The 20,789-nt window shown below is 34.6% G+C and overlaps 2 protein-coding genes across 6 annotated transcripts in view; one reads left to right on the top strand and one right to left on the bottom strand.

Annotated features, from left to right (window-relative positions):
• The window catches only part of LOC106870206 (glucocorticoid-induced transcript 1 protein), a 41,682-nt gene extending 28,726 nt beyond the window's left edge, over positions 1 to 12,956 (top strand). The window contains exons 6-8 of one of the 2 annotated variants that reach the window (XR_016241574.1): positions 148 to 286; positions 5,126 to 6,898; positions 7,212 to 12,956. Coding sequence is in view for 1 of the 2 variants with exons in the window: in XM_014916208.3 (XP_014771694.1) it covers positions 148 to 286; positions 5,126 to 5,315 (329 nt within the window). In the remaining variant the exon portion in view is untranslated. Of the gene's footprint in view, positions 1 to 147; positions 287 to 5,125 lie in introns of both variants that reach the window. The other variant, XM_014916208.3, reaches the window with a different exon arrangement.
• A 3,100-nt stretch (positions 12,957 to 16,056) lies between these two features.
• Positions 16,057 to 20,789, bottom strand: part of LOC106870227 (rac GTPase-activating protein 1) — a 46,683-nt gene continuing 41,950 nt past the window's right edge. For all 4 annotated transcript variants that reach the window (XM_089350928.1, XM_089350929.1, XM_014916243.3 and 1 more), the window contains 2 exons: positions 17,423 to 17,510; positions 16,057 to 17,252 (listed from right to left, as the gene is read on the bottom strand). In XM_089350928.1, the coding sequence (XP_089207054.1) occupies positions 17,180 to 17,252; positions 17,423 to 17,510 (161 nt within the window). In that variant the 3' untranslated portion in view covers positions 16,057 to 17,179. The remainder of the gene's footprint in view (positions 17,253 to 17,422; positions 17,511 to 20,789) is intronic.

The following is a 20,789-nucleotide window of genomic DNA, read 5'->3' as shown; positions in this document are numbered from 1 at the left end:
TCTTGAAGCTATTGACATATTCTAATTTGTGACAACTCATTCTGATAATGCCAGAAGCTACTCCTACTTGACAAATGATGCTAGTTGGTTAATATCTACTTTTTTTTTTAATGAAGAAACAACTTATCTACTTTATCTCTTTTATAGGTGATCCAGATTTCTCAGTTGTAGATTCTCCTGAACCCAAATTTGTATCCAGTCCTAAGCCCAATATGTCATACTCTTTTGCGAGAGAACCTCCTGATGGTTGTGAGAGAATCAAAGCTACATGTGTTGAAAGTGCCAAGTAAGTTACATTCTGAAAGAATATGTGATTATTATTATTTAAAAAAAAGAAAAGAAACTAGAGCAATGATACATGTGTGTGTGGTTAAGAAGCTTCTTTTCCAACCTTGTGGTCTTGGGGTCAGTTCCACTGCATAGCACTTAGGTCAGTATCTTCTACTATAGCCCTGGACTGATCAAAGCCTTGTCAGTCGAAGCCTCTATGTGTGTGTGTGTGTGTGTGTGAAAATGGGTATTTCTTTATGTTTGTCTCCCACCACTGATTACAACCAGTGTTGGTTTGTTTACATCCTTGTAACTTAGAAGAGGCCAATACAATAAATAGCAGGCTTAAAAAATAAGCACTGGGTCAATTTGTTTGACTAAACCCTTCAAGGCAGTACCCCAGCATGGCTGCAGTCCAAAGACTGAAACAAATAGAAAATAAAAGATGAGGAAAACTCATCTCTCTACGTAGAAAGTCTATATATCTATTCTGGTATCTTTCTTTTACTTGTTTCAGTCATTAGACAGCAGACATGAAGAATTTTTAGCTGAATGTATCGACCCCATGACTTATTTTTTTAAGGCCTGGTACTTATTCTATCTGTTTCTTTTACTGAACCACTAAGTTATGAAGGCATAAACAAGCCCGCAGCAGTGGTAGTAGGACAAACACAGGGACACACACACACATAGATAGATGTACATATATATATGATGGGTTTCTTTCAGTTTCCATCTACCAACTTCACTCACATGGCTTTGATTGGTCTGAAGCTATAGTAGAAAACACTTGCTCAAGGTGCCACTCAGTGGGACTGAACCCTGAACCATGTGGTTGGGAAGCAAGTTTCTTACCTCACAGTCATGCCTGTGCCTATATATAATAAATTTACTTGATACGAATTATTTTGGTTTTACAGTTCTATATATAAGAGATGATGAATTATGTACATTATTTACATTTGACAGTTATTTGTCCTCATCTTGTTTGTTGTTAACACAACGTTTTGGCTGATATACCCTCCAGCCGTCACTAGGTGTCTTGGGGAAATTTTGAACCTGGGTTCTCATTCCTAAGGTATTTTTTGGTGATGGTAGTAGTGGTGGTGGTGGCTGTGGCGTTGGCGTCATTGTTGTTCAGGTCTCTGCTTGGAACGAACTTGGAATCTTGGGGTTAGTAGCCCGCGCTCTTAACCACTACACCTTATGCCTGTGACATAGTGGTTAACAGTGCGGGCTACTAACCCCAAGATTCTGAGTTCGATTCCAGGCAGTGACCTGAATAATAATAATAATAATAATAATAACATCGAGAAATACCTTAGGAATGAGAACCCAGGCACATAATGCTTTATGAGTACAAAAAAGGAAACTCTGCAGCCGAAACGACTCGAAACGTACACTCAGTTTATGGGAAAGAATGCTTGAATGAAAGAACTTGCAGAAGATGGTTTGCAAAATTCAGAAGTGGACATTTGAGCCTTGAAGATGAAGATCGAACAGGACGTCCAGTTGCGTTTGATGATAAACTCCTTGAGGCATTACTTGAAGAAAATCCTGCATTATCAGTTGAAGAATTGGCAATAAAGCTTAGTTCAAACCATACAACTGTTCATCATCATCTTCAACAACTTGGAAAGGTTCCTAAACTTGGAAAATGGGTACCTCATGAATTGTCCGAAAGCAACTGCAAATCCCGAGTTGACATCTGCTCTTCTCTCCATTCTCACGAACTCATTTCACCCTTTTTGGATAGACTTGTGACTGGTGACAAAAAATGGATTTTCTATCGAAATGTTAAACATTGTAAACAGTAGCTTGGTAAAAGGGAAAAAGCTCAATCACAACCGAGAAGGGAACTTCATGGAAAATAGGTTCTTCTCTCTATCTGGTGGGATTACAAAGGAGTAATTCACTTTGAACTATTACCATCTAATGCAACAATCAATGCTCAAGTCTACTGTCGGCAATTAGAGCGTTTGAACCAAACTTTGAAGAAAACAAGACCCACTTTAGTGAATCGAAAAGGAGTGATGCTTCATCAGGACAATGCGCGACCCCACACTGCAAAGATTACATCACAGAAGATTGAAGAGCTTGGTTGGGAAAAAATTCCTCATCCACCTTTATTCTCCCGACCTTGCTCCTTCAGATTACCATTTGTTTCGTAGTTTACAGAATCATTTGAGGGACATAACTTTCGCAAGCCATGAGGAGGTCGAAACTGACATTTCAGAGTTCTTCGCTTTGAAGCCAAAAGAGTTTTACATTGATGGGATTAAAAAGCTTGTATATAGATGAAAACAAGTCATAGATAATCAGAGAAAGTACATTGATGATTAAATTTCAATTAAATATAACATTTGATCACTTGCTTTCTTTATTCAAAATTCAGACAGAACTTATGGGATGACCTGATATATATATATATATATATATATATATATATATATATATATATATATATATATATATATATATATATAGCACTCTACAACCTATCTCTATTCTATCTCTCTCTCTTGTTCTTCTTCCTTTCTGATTTTCTCTCCCACCCTTTCTCTAATTCTTCTCCTCACCCCATCACTGTTCCCTCTCTCTCACTCTTCCTCCTTGACTCTCGTTGCTCACACGTGACCAATGGCTATCTATTTTTCTTTCTTCCACTTCCTTCCTAAAGACATGATGTGCTTTTGCCTGTCTCTCCTCAAAGCTCGTTTTTCCAGTGTTCACCACTTCACCTCGTTATGGTTTAACAGCCCTCACCATTTGTTTTTACTGTTTTGTTCTCACTGTCCTGTTTTTGTTACCACTTTAACACTCTGCAAAAAATCCCAAATTTTATTTAATTTGCTTTGTGGGAAGAACTGTTTTAACGAAGTCGCGTCTTGTCCCTACCTTTGAAGCATGGAGTAGATAAAACAGGGGACAACTGATGAAGGGAGTGTTCTTTATGTTGCCTGTCTCGTTTCTCTATTTGTTTCTTTCGTTGTTCGAAAAAGTTTTTTATGTTCTTGTTTCTTATTTTGTTCACGTTTTTTTGACGTCCTTTACCCATATATGAATGTATATATACATATATATATGTAGGCATGTACATGTATGTGTGTATATATGCATATATATATATATATATATATATTATTTATATTATAATACATATATATACATACATAGATATTAAAAAAATCCAGGTAAATATCAATAAAACACTCAGTGTTAAATGAACTAAGTTAACTATATCCAACAATCAGATACCAATAAATGCTAGTAGAATAACATCCAAGGTAACTTATTTTGGGATATATTAATTTAACTGATATTTTCTGTATTTGAATATGTTGACACAACAGAAATGATTGTATGTGTTGTATGATGTAATCACCAAATAGAAATGTGATTTTCTCCATTCTTACTTTTGTTGACTTATATATATATATATATATATATATATATGTATAATGTATATCCGATGCCAGTGCCCCCTGACTGGCTCCTGTGCCAGCGGCACATAAAAAGCACCCACTACACTCTTGAAGTGGTTGGCATTAGGAAGAGAATCCAGCTGTAGAAACATTGCCAGATTACATTGGAACCTGTGAAGCCGGTGGCTCTCCAGACCTCAGTCAAACTGTCCAACCCATGCCAGCATGGAAAATGGACGTTAAACGATGATGATGATGATATATATATATGTATATACATTTTATATATTTTATTTATATATATATATATATATGTGTGTGTGTGTGTGTGTGTGTGTGTATGTTTAAAAAAGAAAAAGCCTGTCAAAACAGTAGAAGCCATGTCTATGCTTTTTACAGTTCCTTGAGACTGGTTCAATTGCAGTAGTTACTTTTCAGTTCGAATAATGTAGGTGGTGCTTGCATGAAAGGTGCAGGTATTTAGGAGGAGTTTGTTTAGTGCATGCAATGTAGATTTAGAAATGGATCAGAGTGCTGCTAGCACAGAGAACTGTTTTGGTGATAGAATCCATTTAGAGTTCTTGTTTAACCCTGATCAAGCAGACTTATGAAATAGGCAATCCAAGTGACCAGCCCATTGTTTTGTATATTAGAGACTACATCATTCAATGTATCCTTTATTTGAGATGGTAGGGTGATTTATCAGACTGGTCAGGGATCTCAAAACAGGCTGATAAGACCTGCTACTGGTACCATGTAGACCAGTACTATGAGGGCTGGCTGAAAAGTTCATAGGTTGGCCAAGATATTTTCATAGAATGTGACCAAAAGAGGTTTACTTTTCAGCATAGCCCCCCCACTTTTGGTCCACACACCTCCATCGGTTTTGCAGTGCTTGGATCCCATTGGTGTAGAAGCTTTCATCTTGTTGGTAAAAAAAATCAACAACAGATATGACATCATCATCATTATGATACTGGTTCCCAGCTAAGTGTTTATTCATGATGGGGAATAGATGATCGTCAGATGGAGCCAAATCAGGAGAATAGGGAGGGTGATCAAACAGTTCAAAGCCATTGAGTCATGTATAGCAGTCATCGAAACAAAGGACTTGTGTATTGGAGCCACCCCGTTATCTCTGCCAAGAAAAGAACTATGAGAAAGTCACAATGAAGCTATGGCTACATTTGATAGGAGAACTTGGACTTAATCGGGAAGGTTTTCATTATAGTGTCAGCAGCATGCTGCAAAAGCATACGATACATGACAACGAAGGGGATTTGGTATTCAATAACTATTTCTAGCAGGTGAAGCAACTGCAATTCTTATTAGTTGATCTTTAGGCTTGATAAAATTTATATTTCATTTATGTTAAAATGGTATTTTGTTTTTTTCTGCATTATTAAAACAATATTTCTTTTGTTTTGTAGGAAGACTCCAGCTATTAAAGAACCACTTTTGTTTTGTTCTCCGAAGAATACAGCATATGTTCTAAAACCAAGTGTTACATCAGCATTTAACCCTTTATATAAAAGTTTGATGACTCAAAGCCCAGAACTTGCCTTATGCAGTCCTGCAGCTAATTCTAACCAGCCCCAGGCCAGTTTTGAAGGACAATGATTATTTAAATATTTCTTTAACAACAATATTTATTAAAAATGTCACACGGTATTTCAAATGTTTATTTTGGCATATTCTTCTAGAATCTGTTCCAATTAAAACATTAATTGTAAACTAGTTGTTAATCATATCGAACAATTGAGCATTGTATACCAGACATGGAGTGATACAGTCAATGGAAAAGGTTTGCTAATTAACAAACAATATTGGCAAATTTCTGGGCTCTAATTATCATAACGTCTACAATTTATGTTTCATTTCACAATTTTTATTTTATTCATTTTTTTTTTAATATTTCATTATTCCTTATGCAGATGGATCCTATCTGTGCCTTTTTTGTTTAGTAGTCTGCAGTTCGGATTTTTTTTTTTGTCTTTTTGGTTTAATGAATGCTTAAAGCAGAGAAATGAACCAATAATTGGTGAGATATTACTCACTTAAGCTGAGATTGTGATATCTGATTTTACAGATTTGAAATTGATATAAGTTTTGTTCTATTGTTATGGCTTGGACGCATACTTTCCTATTCTCCTCATATGAATAACAGTAACAGATATGTTGCTTTACCAAGGTAATATGCCCCCTTCCTTTTGAATGGGGATTTTCTTTCTATTGCCATGCTTTGTCTAGTTTTAAAAATCTAAACAAAAAAAAAAAATTCAAATTCATTAGAGACCTAGTATTGTGTCAATAAATAGAACATTAATTCAATACCATTATAGTGTTGGTGTATAAGTGAATATTTGACCTTCATATCACAGTAAGTGGAGGTACATATGTAATAGATACTACACACTGTCACCACATGTATATTGAACATATTTTGCACATAAAACCATAAGCATGTACGTTACATATGTATACATACATTCTTGATTAAATATATTAACGTATGTCTTAATGCTATAAGAGACCTCCAGTTTAGGGCAAGAGGCAAAATGAATGTTCCAGTTAGGAGTCAAAACAAGGTGACAAATTTGGCTTGCTGTAGCATCAGATGGCATGTCAGAGATGGACAAACAATAGTTTTTACATTGGTTTAATGTTCTAGAAATATATGATATGGAGTAGTGAGTTATGAGCTCCATGTTTTTGTTGTTTACCACCATGTCAACTCTGAGCAGACTTATAATTAAATACTTTTCAGCTATGCCTGTCCTTTCTTTTAAGGTATAATATATCTAGGACTACATTGTATCCCTACTGTTTGAAAAGCTGTCTGTAAGGTGTGATGTGGCTGCTAATTCTAACAGGTTGAGCTACCATATTGAGGCTCTCTTGCTAGCTTATAAAATCTATATTGTTCTGAAGAGCATTAATGAAATGGTTCTTTTAGAGTCGATTTCTGATTCTACCAGAAATGGATTCATAACAGAAAAGCACATAGACACATCTGTGTCAAGTATTTAACTTAATTACATTAAACATATTGTATAGGATTGTATTTTGGGCTTCTAATGATCTCTTATGAAATTCTCTGCTATTTTTCTTAATATACTAGTCAGGTTTGTCCTTTATGTTGTTTGAGGATAATAATTTAATTACATATTTTATCTCAGGTTGAATCTGAAAACCCCTAATTAGTAACTCCTTAATATTTTGAAATATATAATCTAACAAAATTATAATTTAACTTTATTATATAGAAAATAATTTCCAGTTTTGTTGTGTCTAGGGAGAGTCATTATTCCAATATTATTAACACACACACTGAAAGTCATTGAAAAGGTTGGAAGTAGCAACAAAAGATATTTGAAAAACAAAGCAAATGACTTACTGTTTAACCAAATTAAACAAACAATCAATTAGTTAGTTGGATATTTAACCAATTGACTTAAAGGAGTGGAATCGAACCAGTGCATGTGTTAATAATATTGGTATAATGACTCTCCCTAGACACAACAAAATTTGTTTCAACACATGAATTCACATAAAGAATCTTGCAAACCAGATACAAAAATGAAATAATTTCTAGTTGATAATTGTAATATAAATGTTGTTGCTAATATTAGCACTAGGAAGGGCAATGAGTGACAAAATGTTTTGCACTTTTTAGTCACATTGATTTCAAATCCAATCGTGCTCAGTTTTGGTTAATCAAATTAAGTAGCAGTTGAGTAATGGATTTGTTTTAATGCATTGTTATATGTTCTCTTAAAATGATAGTCTTGTGCTGATGTTAAAATATTAGCAGTAGAAGGTGGTGAATGATTGAATCAGTAGAGCACCAGACAAAAGCCTTGTGTTGTTTATTCACATTTCTGTATGCTTTAACTTCAAATCCTGTGTGGTCAGTTTTGCTTTTCATATCCCAAGGTTAAGACAATAAGCCCTTGACTGTACTCCTTCCCTATAAATTTGTGGCCTTGGGCCAATGTCAGAAACCTATATTAGCACTTGGAACATTCAGTCCATTTTATTCATACTGTGATTTTATTGAATACTTTTGAGCAGTCATTGGCAAATTGCAGCCCACAGGACTCTCTGAATGGCACACCTAATGAAAAATTACCTCAGATTTTTTTAGTAGTGTGGACTGCCTGATTATGACCCATGTCTTATGTATCCTGTTTCTTGAAAAGGTTACCCATATCTGCTTTAGAATATATTTTACTTCATTTTTTACATTATTTACAATTGACGGATATTTTACTTCATATGAAATTTATTTTCATTTTGAGAAAGCATCACTGATGTAAAATGATTTTTTAAAACAAGATTGCATTAGCTACATTCGTAGCTAATCATTTTTAGTTAACATTCCATTCATTTTTATTTTTAAAAATCCAAAATGTTTATTTTTTATTTTAACAGTTTGTTACATATTCTGTTCAAATTTGTTTTATTCAATGTATTATTGCAACCTCACAAACCTCACTCTTTCCAGTCATTTTTCTCATGAATGTCAACCTTCTGGAATGCTTTTCATACTGAAGTTCACTTAGATGTTTAAGCTGAACATCAATCTTAGCAATGTCAGAAGCCAGGTACAAGTTCAGTCCTTCTGACTGAAACTATTAAAGATAATTTATTAGTACTGCAGCCATTAAGATATTAAAATATTATTTTTACTACATCCATGGACTGTAGACAAAATCTTTATGAACAACTTTTATATAGTCTATATATCAGGTCATTAAGAATGAAATCTCTGATTTTGAACTGAAAGTTTATTTTACTTTATCTCAACAAAGAGCAATGCAGTTAATCAAAGTATGCACCTAAATTATCAACATAATTTTGCCGCTTTATTGGTAGCTTATGCCAGCAGCAAAGAATTCTGGAGAGCAAGAGGTGATAAAATCACGAAAGGCTGTTTTTGCATCTTCAGATTTGAAGTTTTTTTCCTTGTAAAAAGTTGTCTAATGCCTGGAAAACATGATAGTCAGTTGGTGCAAATTCTGGTGAATATGGTGGATGACAGCGTACTTCCAGGTTCAGTTCCTGTAACTTGTGTTGCGTTCTTTGTGCAACATGTGGTTGAGCATTGTCTTGCAAGAGAATTGGCCTGTTTCTATTGACCAATCTCGGTTGTTTAATTGCAAGTTCACTCATCATTTCATCCAATTGGTTGATGTATACATCCACTGTAATTGACTTAGCAGGTCTCATAAAGCTATAGGAGATGACACCAGCGCTAGACCACCAAACAGACACCATTAGCTTTTTTTGGTGAATATTCTTTTTTGGATAGTGTTTTGGCACTTTCTATCCAATCATCTTGCTATTGTTGAAAAGAATCCATTTTTCATCACACGTAACAATACAATGCAAAAATGGTTCGCTTTTATGCCACGACAGCAAAGAACAGCAAGTTTCAAGATGATGTGTCATTTGATGCTCGTTCAGTATGTGTAGTACCCACTTATCCAGCTTCTTTACCATGCCAATTTGTTTCAGATGGTCCAATACAGTTGGAATTGAAACATCAAACCTTGCTGCTAACTCATATGTAGTTTGAGATGTGTCTACCATGGGGCTTATTTTCAAGAGTAAAGTCACCAGACTGGAACTTCTCAAACCATCAACATACAGTGCACTCATTTGCCACATTTTCACCAAACACCTCATTGATTTTTCAAGCTGTCAGGGATGCATTGATTCCACAATGGAACTCATATTCATAAACAACATGAATTTTTGATCTATCCATGGGTTCACAAAAATTGATTTACAGAAAAAAACTCTCAAAATAATCAGACACCATGAATTGCATTTCAAATGATGTAACTCTTCAATGTTGTAAAACAAAGAATTGTCAGGATAAAACATTAGAGTTAACGACTATCAAACTTGGTGCATAAGAAAATCAAACATTTCAGTCTTAATGACCTAATATATTGATACACACACACACATATGCTTGCTTGCTTGATGCTCTTACTTGGTGGGGCTGGGATCATCCCAGGTTAGTGGTCCCAGAGACATCATCATGTGTAGAGTGGACCAGGTCCACCAGTGCTTTCCATTGCTGGTAGTCCTGTGCCAATCCCTCTGCATCCTCCAAAATGATGTCGAGCCTCTGGAGATCTTCACCAATCACGTCCAGCCATACATACATGCTCACACATATACATGTATATATTTGTGCAAAAATTGATGGAGACTTGGGCAGAGTCATTAGCACACAGAATAAAATACCTTGTGGCATTTGTTTCAGCTGTTTGTTCTCCGAGTTCAAACCTTGTTATGGTCACTCCATTCTGTTCCAGTCCAGTGTTGGACAAGATTCCTTGTGGTATTCACTCGTTCTGAATTCTTGGATGGTAAACTGAATCAGATTGCTCGGGTTAACATTACCATTTGGTCCTTGGATGACTTTGATGGAGATCTCTGTCACAAGTATTTGGGTTATGTCTCTAGTTTGAGAATGACTTCTTCTTTACCATTCTTAGAATCCCTGAAAAAATGCTAATGGGTCATAGATGCTACCCTTTACTTTGATTTATAAAAAAAATCAAAAATACCAGGCTTAATGATATTTTTCCATGGATTCAAAATTACTTTTAAATCTGTAGCTATCATAATAGTGGGAGTCACTCTTGTTGGATTTAGAGCTATTATGTTTAAATAGTAATGAAACAAACATAACTTAGAGATTTTCCTACTCTGATTGGAAGTACCTTTGTCCTGTTCTTTTATTTAAGAGATTGTTTTTTAATGTGTGTTTCGAAACCACACATATAACTGAGAAAGAAAGCTATATTTCTGTTGACATTCACTGCTGTTGTTTCAGTTAATTTTGATAATAATGGAAAATTTAGTAAAATAAATTTTGTCATTATTAAGCTGGTGTTTGAAACATAAACTAACATTGAATTTTGATGGAAGGTTTTAACTAAGATATTTTAAAGCATGAAATTTATATCATAAAAGTAAGGGCTGTTTCAGGTGGATTGGCATCAAGAGGCTTAAACCTCCCCACGCCTCTATTCACCAAACTTTAGCATCTTCATTCGAGTTCCTTCTTGGTATGCTGTACTTTTTTTCTTCTTCATATAACCTTCTGCCTGTCCTTGTAATACTTTTGATGCTTCAAATTTCACACCTGTTAAATACAGTTAAACCTTTCTGTTTGCAGCATGATGACTATTATGAACTATGAGTGACATTGTTTCTTTTTCAACAGGCTTCTTGACAACCTTAAACTATTTTAGTTTAGCTATTATAGATCAGTATATTAGTATAGATTTAAATTTAAAAGAAAGTTTTGTGCATATTCTTTTATTATTCTACGTTTCAGTCATTTGACTATGACCATGCTGGAGCACCATCTTAAAGGGTTTTAGTCAAAGAACTCAACCCCAGGACCTATTTTTTGTAAGCCTAGTACTTTTCTATCAGTCTCTTTTGCTGAATCATTAAATTATGAGGACATAAACACACCAACATCAGTTGTCAAATGATGGTGGTGGGGGACAAACACAGATACAAAGACACACACATAAATATAAATGCATATATATATATATATATATACATGATGGGCATCTTTCAGTTTCCATCTGCCAAATCTACTCACAAGGCTTTGGTCAGCCTGAGGCAGTAGTAGAAGACACTTGCCCGATGTGCCGCACAGTGGGACTGAACCTGGAACCAAGTTTCTTACCACACGGCCATGCCTGCTAGTAATGGTTTTAAATACTTTTTGCTTACTGTCATATTAGTCTATTTTTATGGGATTTGATTTCAGCACAGTAGAAAAACACCACTTGGAACTAAGTAAGACAGCAAAGATGGACTCGATTAAGGGTATGCCAATCCCATCTTTTTCCCCTAGAAATATTGTACTCCATATGCATAATATACACTGTGTCCTTTTAGATAACAGAATGTGGTTAGGAGATTTGCTGGCTATTTCTAGCCTATTTGTAGTGACCATCTATAGGCTCTCTCATTGGCTTACTGGTTAATTCACTAAATCATATGAGGCAGGAGCTCAGTGTTACAATACAAACTTGTTACTATTTACAAGCAGACATTTTACTCCAATCAACGATTGCTGAATAAATAACTCAAATAAATAACATTCTAGGAGCTACCTAGACTGATAATTTATTTGTTGTACATTGGTACAAAGACTTATATTTATAAGGAAGATGACTGTGGGATGATCATACCTGTCTTACAAGGAAATGAAATGATTCCTAGTCAGTTAGAAAACTTACATCAATCCAGTTCTACTCTGTAATATCTTATCTATTAAAACAGTCATTGAAAACTGTTTCTTGCCTTTTATAATGCGGAATATTTTGAGTCTCTTCAGTTTCAATATTTTTATAACTTAATGAATTTTTTGTTAATGTGATCAGTGGCTTTCTATTCTAATCAATTAATGTTTAACTCTAACTAGCTTTCTACAACCAAATAGTTTTTCTTGTGAGGTTAACAAAATTGTTATTGAAAAATAATCAGGTTTTATAGCTGTTGGAAAGCAATGGTAACCTGGACAGAAATCTAATTCACTCATTATCTTCTGATGGTCAGTTAATTCTATGCTAAATCAAGTATAAAGTCTTACCGTTTTTTTTTTGTTTTTTTTAAATGTTCAATTTTATTTATCTTTTTTTTTTAAAAAAAGCTTTGGTAAATGCCTCAACCTGAGATGGTGTGTTGAAACTGAAATAAATCAGAAGAGTAAGGGTAACCATTTGAAAACACACATGCCAATATTTTACTGCAGTGAAATTAAGGGACTAGGTCGGAGATATACGACAAAAACATTGATGCTATTGTATACTCTAATATCTCAAAATTAAATATAGAGTGTGTTTTAAATAGCTCTCATGACTCTTCTGTGGAATTGCTTATACTTTTTTTCAACTCAATTTTCTATGAGAAATTATTATTCCAATACTTGTGCTTCCTGTTCATATTTTTGAGAACAGATTTGTAAATATCAGAAATTGAATTAGTTGGTTTGTTGTCAGTGTGCATGTTTAATTCCACTTCTTACATTAAATCTATATGATCATTCCATTATGACATTCTGTGATAAAATTATACTTTAGAACTTAACTAATGTACTGAATGAAAAGAAAAAAAAAAGTTGTTATAATAAAATCAAATCATGTTATTTTTAGAGATAATCTTTATCTGAAAACACCAGTATGGAAACATGGATGTTAAAAGTGATGATGACCAGTATCGTGTTTTTGTTTTTTAACATTTTTTTTTCTTCAAGAAAATTTTAGATTAAAGACTGGATGGACTCAGAATCAAACTATTGAAAAAAAAATGGAGTAACCAGTATTTGATATATTCATTGCAAATTGTATTTCATGTAACTTGTTGACTTGGTCTCTCTCTCTAGATGTTCCAGCTTATTTGCTTTGTCAATAGTATTATTCCAATATATTCTCAGTCATTGGTATTTAGTTATATGCCTTCAAGCATGTAGTTCACTGCAGCCATCCTCTCATTTCAAAATATCTAATATTTTATTAAGTATTCTGAAATCAAATAGCTTTAATTTATGATAGTTAAACTTTTAAATCATAAATAATATAATAGTTATACACTTGACAGGTGAATTCAAAGTATTATTATGTAAAAAATGGATTTTCTAATTTAACCGGTGACATTATGAAGATTATTGAAAGAGTATTCCAAAATTATTTGAGGCATTTGAAGAATGGAGATGCAAAAGAAAAAGAAATTTAACCTGTCACTAAAAATTTATCTGCCACATTTACAATTAATCGTATTTTCATTTAGCACTGGGGTATGGGAAGAACCCCAGCATTAGATTCATATATGTTTTTATGTAATGAAACCATTCTAAATTTCCTAAATAAATAAACTAATTATATATATATATAAAAAAGCTTAATTAAAATATTTATTTTTAAATCTTATAATAAAACCCAACGAATTCAGTTAAAGGTTTTGAATTTTAAAAAAAGTCAATTTTTATTATGTCCTGAAGGAAATTATTACAAACTGCATACATGGGGCTTATTAGTGTACATAAATCTAAACTTCCCTTAAATTCTCCAAAGGAATTTCATCTGAAATTAGGAAATTCTCTATACAATTTGAATCTCGTGCTCTATATTTTCATGTATGTCTATTTCTAACCTGGTGTATAGTTACAAAATCACTGACAAAGCAAATAGTCTGGGTCTTACTTTCTATACTTTAAATAAAATATTTGAAATACGACTGGCCATAAATTGTTTTATTTGCTAACAATGTTTGATTATAATCATTGATTCATGTCTTGGTTAATCATGAGTTGGCCTTGGGTATATTGACAGGATATTCTCTCCTTTCTAGGACAGGATTGTCATTGGACTCAATAAAACAATAACTTTCTAGAATAGGCCCAAGGACAGAAATTTGGGAGGTGGGGAGTGAAATAAATTGACCCTAGTATTTGACTACTATTTTATTGAGGCACAGGTATGGCTGGGTAGTTAAGAAGTGGCCTCTGCTAATCAAAGCCTTGTGATTTAATAGACAGGAACTGAAAGAAGTCCACATGTCTGTCTATATATGTTAATATTGGTAATATAGCCATAAAGTTAATTTTACTAGTTTATACTTTTAATAGAGCACAAGAAATTATAAAATGTTGGTATAACTGAGCCAGAGATATTCGCTAAAACTAGAGGATTTAAAAATTTTTATATGTTATTGAAAGTTGGAACACTTAGGAATTGGATATTGAGTGCAGGATTTGTCATAACTTACAAAAGCCTGATTATTTTGTCAAATGTAATATTTATTTATTCACATTGTTTTGAATTAATCATGCAACATCATGCAGCTATGAGATTTTCATGATGTGATTGTTTATTTTTAGGACATTGTAGGGTAGGTGTGAGAAGTTGCATCTGTCTGGTTTGAACATAAAACTGAATATTTAGGCTAGATATGGCTGGTTGAAATGCTAAAGGATTAAATGATTTCAAATTTTTAGTAAGCTGGAAAAGACTTCAGTTCTGGTCAATATCACTGGTTCAATAAATCCAATATTTGATCATTTTTAGTGGTCCATTAAAAATAAACACTTAAATTGAGCTTGAAGTACCATCATCATCATTTTAACATCCATTTCCATGTTTGCATAGGTTGGACAGTATTTGAGGCATATTTTCTAAAGTAGGACATGCTTCCTGTCTTCAACCCTCACCTGTTTTCCAAGCAAGGTAATATTTCTCCATGACCAGACATATTTTCACTGAAATTTAGAAATGAAGGACACCACTTCACATGATGGGAACACTCATTTACAACCATCACACATATATGAATAGGTTCTTTCAGTTTCCATCTACCAAATTCACTCACAAGGCTTTGGTCAGTTCGTGGCTATGGTAGAAGATACTTGCTAACTGTATCACGCAGAAGTACTGAACCCAGAACTGTGCGGTTGCACATGAAGCTTATGATTATTTTCAAATGTTTAATTGTGTAAAGCATGTCATGTAAACTCATATTCTTAATCCATTATTTATTTATAGAGTTCATTTGTTGTGATAGATATTATCTCAATTGCTAACTCATGGTGATGTGTTGTACTAAACAAGTATGTTTAGCTTTAAATCAGCTCTAATCCAGAACTTGTTGGTTAAACGAGGTATGATTGACTATTCCATTATGCTAATTTCCCAATAATATCATATCTCCACCTAAATAAGGATTATAGTAGAAGACACTTGCCTAAGGTGCCACTAGCTATTAAAATTTACAATACTGCTAAATATGTGAATAAACAGATGTTATTTAACCCAGGTTAGCCTTGACTGTGCAGACCTGTGATCACTACCATTCCAACCATGACTATCTGGTCCTTTTATTTTTCAGATGGAGGGGTATAATTTGAGGAAACTTGGCTCAAAATTTCATAAGTTGTTTCCTGTTATTAGACAGGAGTTTATAAAAAAAAAAAAAAAATTGAAATGAAGACTTTATTCTCTTCACAAGCACAACCATGGTTAAGAAGTCTGTTTACAACCCTGTGGTTTCAGGTTCATTCCTGCTACAAAGTACAATGGGCTGACCAATACATAGATGATGGCATGGTTAATGCCTGCCACTGACAGGCTCATTATTCAAAAGACAGGGAAATAAGTACCTTATCTTGAAACAAGTAAAGATTGATGAGAATGGCATCCTGGCATAGCAAAAAAACAACAAAAAAAAAAACTGTCTCATTAAATCTTGTTTGATCCACGGTAAAAGTGAATGTTACAATGATGTTCTTTATTCTAAAAATGAAAACAAAATATGCCAACACATTAGATAATATTTTATTTACATTAAGTATGGACAATATTAAATTATAATTAATATCACCTTATATTTTGCTATATAAAGTATGGATAATATTAAATTATCTAAGTAGTAATCCCATTTGAGATTTGGAAAAAGATTTTAATTCTTCGATTAGAAAACAAACTGAATAGAGAATTTATAAACACTTCATCTCAATTATAAGATACAATTAAAAGCAAAAATTAACAGTATGACAGACCAATAAAATAAGCACTGGAGTTGATATGATTGACTAAAATCATTGAAAATATACCTCAACACAGCAGTAACCCAATGATTAAAACTAGTAAAAATGAATAATGAAGATTGTAAAAACTTATAACAAGCTCTCATTTATCAGTAAATACTAAAGTTTGAAGAGAAGTGGTTTTGTACGAGTCAGCTTAGCTGAAGAGATAATTTACGAAAAAACAAAAAAAGACGTGAATGTAAATAAAATTAATTTTACTTTCTAATCAACATAAGAGAGCATTTTAAAATTATATTATTAGCAAATTTCAAAACATGTTTTATTAAAGTTGTGCAAAATGTTAACTTGATTTGGCATAGTTATGTTTACCTTTTAACAATTTTAAAATGCCTGATAAAAATATTCCTGAAATTGAAAACTATTAACTGATATTTTCTTAATATTAAGATCCTCAGGAACCCTAACCCTTTCTTAAAAGTAATTATAAAATTTAGAATGTATAAAAAAAAAATGTCCAAAGATGAGTGGCTCTTGTTCTTCTATGTTATGAAGTTCAGCATGTGTTAAAAACCGTCTAGCAGTGATTCTAATAGCTTATTACTATAGTTGCTTGTTTGTTTGTTACAGAATTCCAGATGATGACCATAACACAACAGCCATGTTATAGAAAATTACTACAAAATCAAAGTTGAATATAAAAACATATCAAAAGCATTATAAAAGGAACCTTTACTGTTGGTGAGTTGTAGAGCATTAGAGAAACTTCTGTTTTTACCATAAAGACTATGAATGCAGAAAAAGTGTGAAGCAATTTTATAAAATATGCTTTATAAAAATGTATATGTGTTTATATTCATAAAGAAAGTGTGAAGATGTGGAGAGAAGAGGCAAGTCACTCTAGATTCGGTGAATCAAAGAAGTGTTTAGTTCTTTTATTTGGCAATCGTCCATTTTTCTGTCCAAATCTGAAATAGAGACAATAGAAATAACTCATCAAAAGCTTAATGTTTGACCAGCTTTCTCCCACACACAATCTTAAAACAAGAGTTGCTGTAACATGTATATAGACAGAAAAATAAAGACTTGTTAAAACTGGCTTGTAGCTGAATAAAATGGAATTACTAAGCATAGTTACCTAGGTGTACATGATGAAGCAGTAGTGAATTTTTTGTTTGAAGATCCTGTTGGTGTTAGTCCAACTGGCCCCAGCATGCTGTGTAACACTGCAATGTAACAAAACAGAACAAAGTAGAGGATTCTATATATATAAAAAAATTAAAAAAACCCTATTTAAACTTGTATTTTGTACTAAAATATACTTTAATGAATATATGATTTGGACAGCTGAAGGATTGAGATTTCAACCTATTTTCATGTTGTTTAACATTGATGCAACCAGAACTGGCTAAATATATTTCCTTACATAGAATTAAGGAATGGTACAAACCTAATGCAATAATGCAGTTATGATACTCTGCAACAACATGACAAGTAAAATTATAATACCATAATAAAAGTCTGTGCAGCAACAAAATTTATGTAATAAAAGATTCATGAGTATATTCTTAGCAAGTCTGAATTATTGCAAAAATAATTTAGATCTCCACTTGACATTCACTAATTCTTCAAGTCCATTCGTTTTTCCAAAGATATGACATTAGTAATATTTCACAACACTATGAAATATTTTTAACCTCAGATAACAGAAGAGTATTTACAAGGAACAAGTACCTCAGATGTGTGTGAGCAGTAAATGTCACAGTAACCTCAAAACTCTTCAGGATTCTGGCAATAAGTGAAGGAGATATAAATCTCATCCTAAAATGATGTTAACTATTTGCAATAAACATTCTCATATGATCAATAATCATTTTAAATAGACAAGTGTTTAAGACTTTATTCAGAAGCTAGGACTAATTTTACAAGGGTGTTCACTAATAATGTACACTCTGAAAATGTACAGCACATCCTTAATTATAGTAATATCATCAGATGAATACACGGTTAAGTGGAGGTTACACTTAGACTAACGAGGTAGCAAACAGGTTTCAGTAAAGCACCCAGGTCCAGTGTTAATAATATACTTGACATGAAAGTCATTATTGATACTTCAAGTCAGGGACCTGAAATTTATATATATATATATATATATATATATATATATACATACACACACAATGTTTGATTTTATGTTCAGTTGTAATAAAAACAATTTTACATTAATCTGATGGGTTATAGGTTACTCTGTGCTTTTGTGGAGTACAAATTTATTTTTCTTATACAAGAATGTAGTTGACTGAATTCAAAGTTTTGGCCAGCTAAGCCATTGTCCTACAATGGCATAGCTGGCTGAACCTCTGAAGTCACTATCAACAACATTCTTGTACAAGGATTTGTTGAGATGCTTGAACGGAGATGCGTAGATATGTGCTGCATCCAGGAAGTAAGATGGAGAGGAGGTTCTGCAAGGTTCCTCACAGGCAAAGAACACAGGTACAAGATTTTCTGGGCAGGGAACACTGACGGGGTCGGGGGCGTAGGAATACTTCTAGCGGAGAAATGGGTGGATAAGGTAATCAAGGTCGTTAGAGTAAGTGACAGAGTACTTAAGATCAGACTAGTGCTTCATCATAGATTAGCTACTGTCATCTCAGCCTATGCACCTCAACCTGGGCTACCAGATGGTCTGAAAGACCAATTCTATGACACCCTCTTGCAAACTACCTCGTCGACGAGTGACAGGGACCTTCTCTTTGTGGCTGGAGACTTCAACGGTCATGTCGGACGTCGTGCTGGGGGCTTCCATGGCATACATGGAGGCTATGGCTTCGGTTCCCGCAACGAGGAGGGAACCAGACTGCTGGAGTTCTGTGATGCAACCAATCTTATGGTCTGCAATACCAACTTCAGGAAACCTGCCAGTCACCTAGTCACCTACCGCTCCGGCAGACACTCTAGCCAAATCGACTACATCCTCGCCAGAAATAGGGAAAGAGGGCGGCTTATAAATGCCAAAACCTACCCTGGCGAAGAATGTACCCCACAACATAGATTAGTAGTTAGCGACTTTGGGATCAAGGCAAAATGGGTGCCCAGAATTAGACAGGCTTGGAGAAGAAGGGTGTGGAAGCTTAAAGACCCTGCAAACGGACAGAGACTTAGAGACAAGTTACTTGAAGCATTTAACGAAATAGAAGGGGATATAGCATCATACAACGTGGAAGACAATTGGAGATTTCTGCGGGACAACCTGTTGAAAGCCACCGACCAGATTTGTGGGTGGTGTAAGGTCCCCTCCCAACCCAGAGTAACGTGGTGGTGGAACAAGGAGGTAGACAGGGCTATTAGACAAAAGAAACAAGCTTGGAAGGACTGGAAGAACGGTGGTAGCAGGGAATTGTACCAATGTGCCAGAAGGGAGGCTAGGCGACAGGTTTATTTAGCCAGAGGGGAAGCAGATAAGGAAAGATTTGCCAATGTTCTGCGCCGTGAGGACCAAAGACTCGAGGTATTTCGGGTTGCAAGACAGTGTAGGAGAGAGAATAGTGATGTTGTAGGAGAGAAATGTGTTCGCATGGATGATGGTACGCTTGCATTAAATGAGGATGCAAAGAAAGAGGTCTGGAGATGCCACTACGATAGATTGCTTAATAAAGAGAATGAATGGGAGAAAGAGAGCCTGCCTTATGTCGACCCAATAGAGGGACCAGCTATCCGAGTTGATAGTACCAGGGTAGATAAAGCAATTAAGAGTATGAAGACCGGGAAAGCCCCTGGCCCATCAGGAATCACTGCAGAGATGCTCAAAATATCTGGCAGTGTTGGCTATAGCCTAGTCACCCGTATTACGAACCAGGTGATACACGAAGGAGTCATACCCTATGACTGGTGTAGCAGCATCATAGTCAACTGCTACAAAGGTAAAGGGGACGCTTTAGATACAAATAATTACAGAGGCATCAAGCTGTTAGATCAGGTTATGAAAGTTACAGAGAGGGTCATAGCCCAACTAATTAGGGAGCGAATCAATTTAGATGAGATGCAGTTTGGGTTCGTGCCAGGTAAAAGCACTACTGATGCCTTATTTCTAGTGAGACAGTTGCAAGAGAAATACCTAGCCAAGGATAAACCTCTGTACCTGGCTTTCGTTGACATGGAGAAAGCCTTTGACAGGGTCCCCCGATCCCTTATCTGGTGGTCAATGAGGAAACTTGGGATAGAAGAATGGCTAGTGAGAGCTGTGCGAGCCATGTACAGAGATGCGGCCAGTAAGGTGAGGGTTGGAAATGAGTACAGCAATGAATTCCGGGTAGAGGTAGGGGTCCACCAAGGTTCCGTCCTCAGCCCCCTATTATTTACCATAGTCCTCCAGGCAATCACAGAGGAGTTCAAGACAGGTTGCCCCTGGGAGCTCCTCTATGCTGATGACCTTGCCCTAATTGCGGAGTCACTATCAGAACTAGAGGAGAAGTTTCAGGTGTAGAAGCAAGGTCTAGAATTGA

Source organism: Octopus bimaculoides, chromosome 4 (genome assembly GCF_046866305.1).
Source record: "Octopus bimaculoides isolate indiv1 chromosome 4, ASM4686630v1, whole genome shotgun sequence".
NCBI lineage: Eukaryota > Metazoa > Mollusca > Cephalopoda > Octopoda > Octopodidae > Octopus > Octopus bimaculoides.
This window is presented reverse-complemented; position numbering and strand designations above follow the sequence as displayed.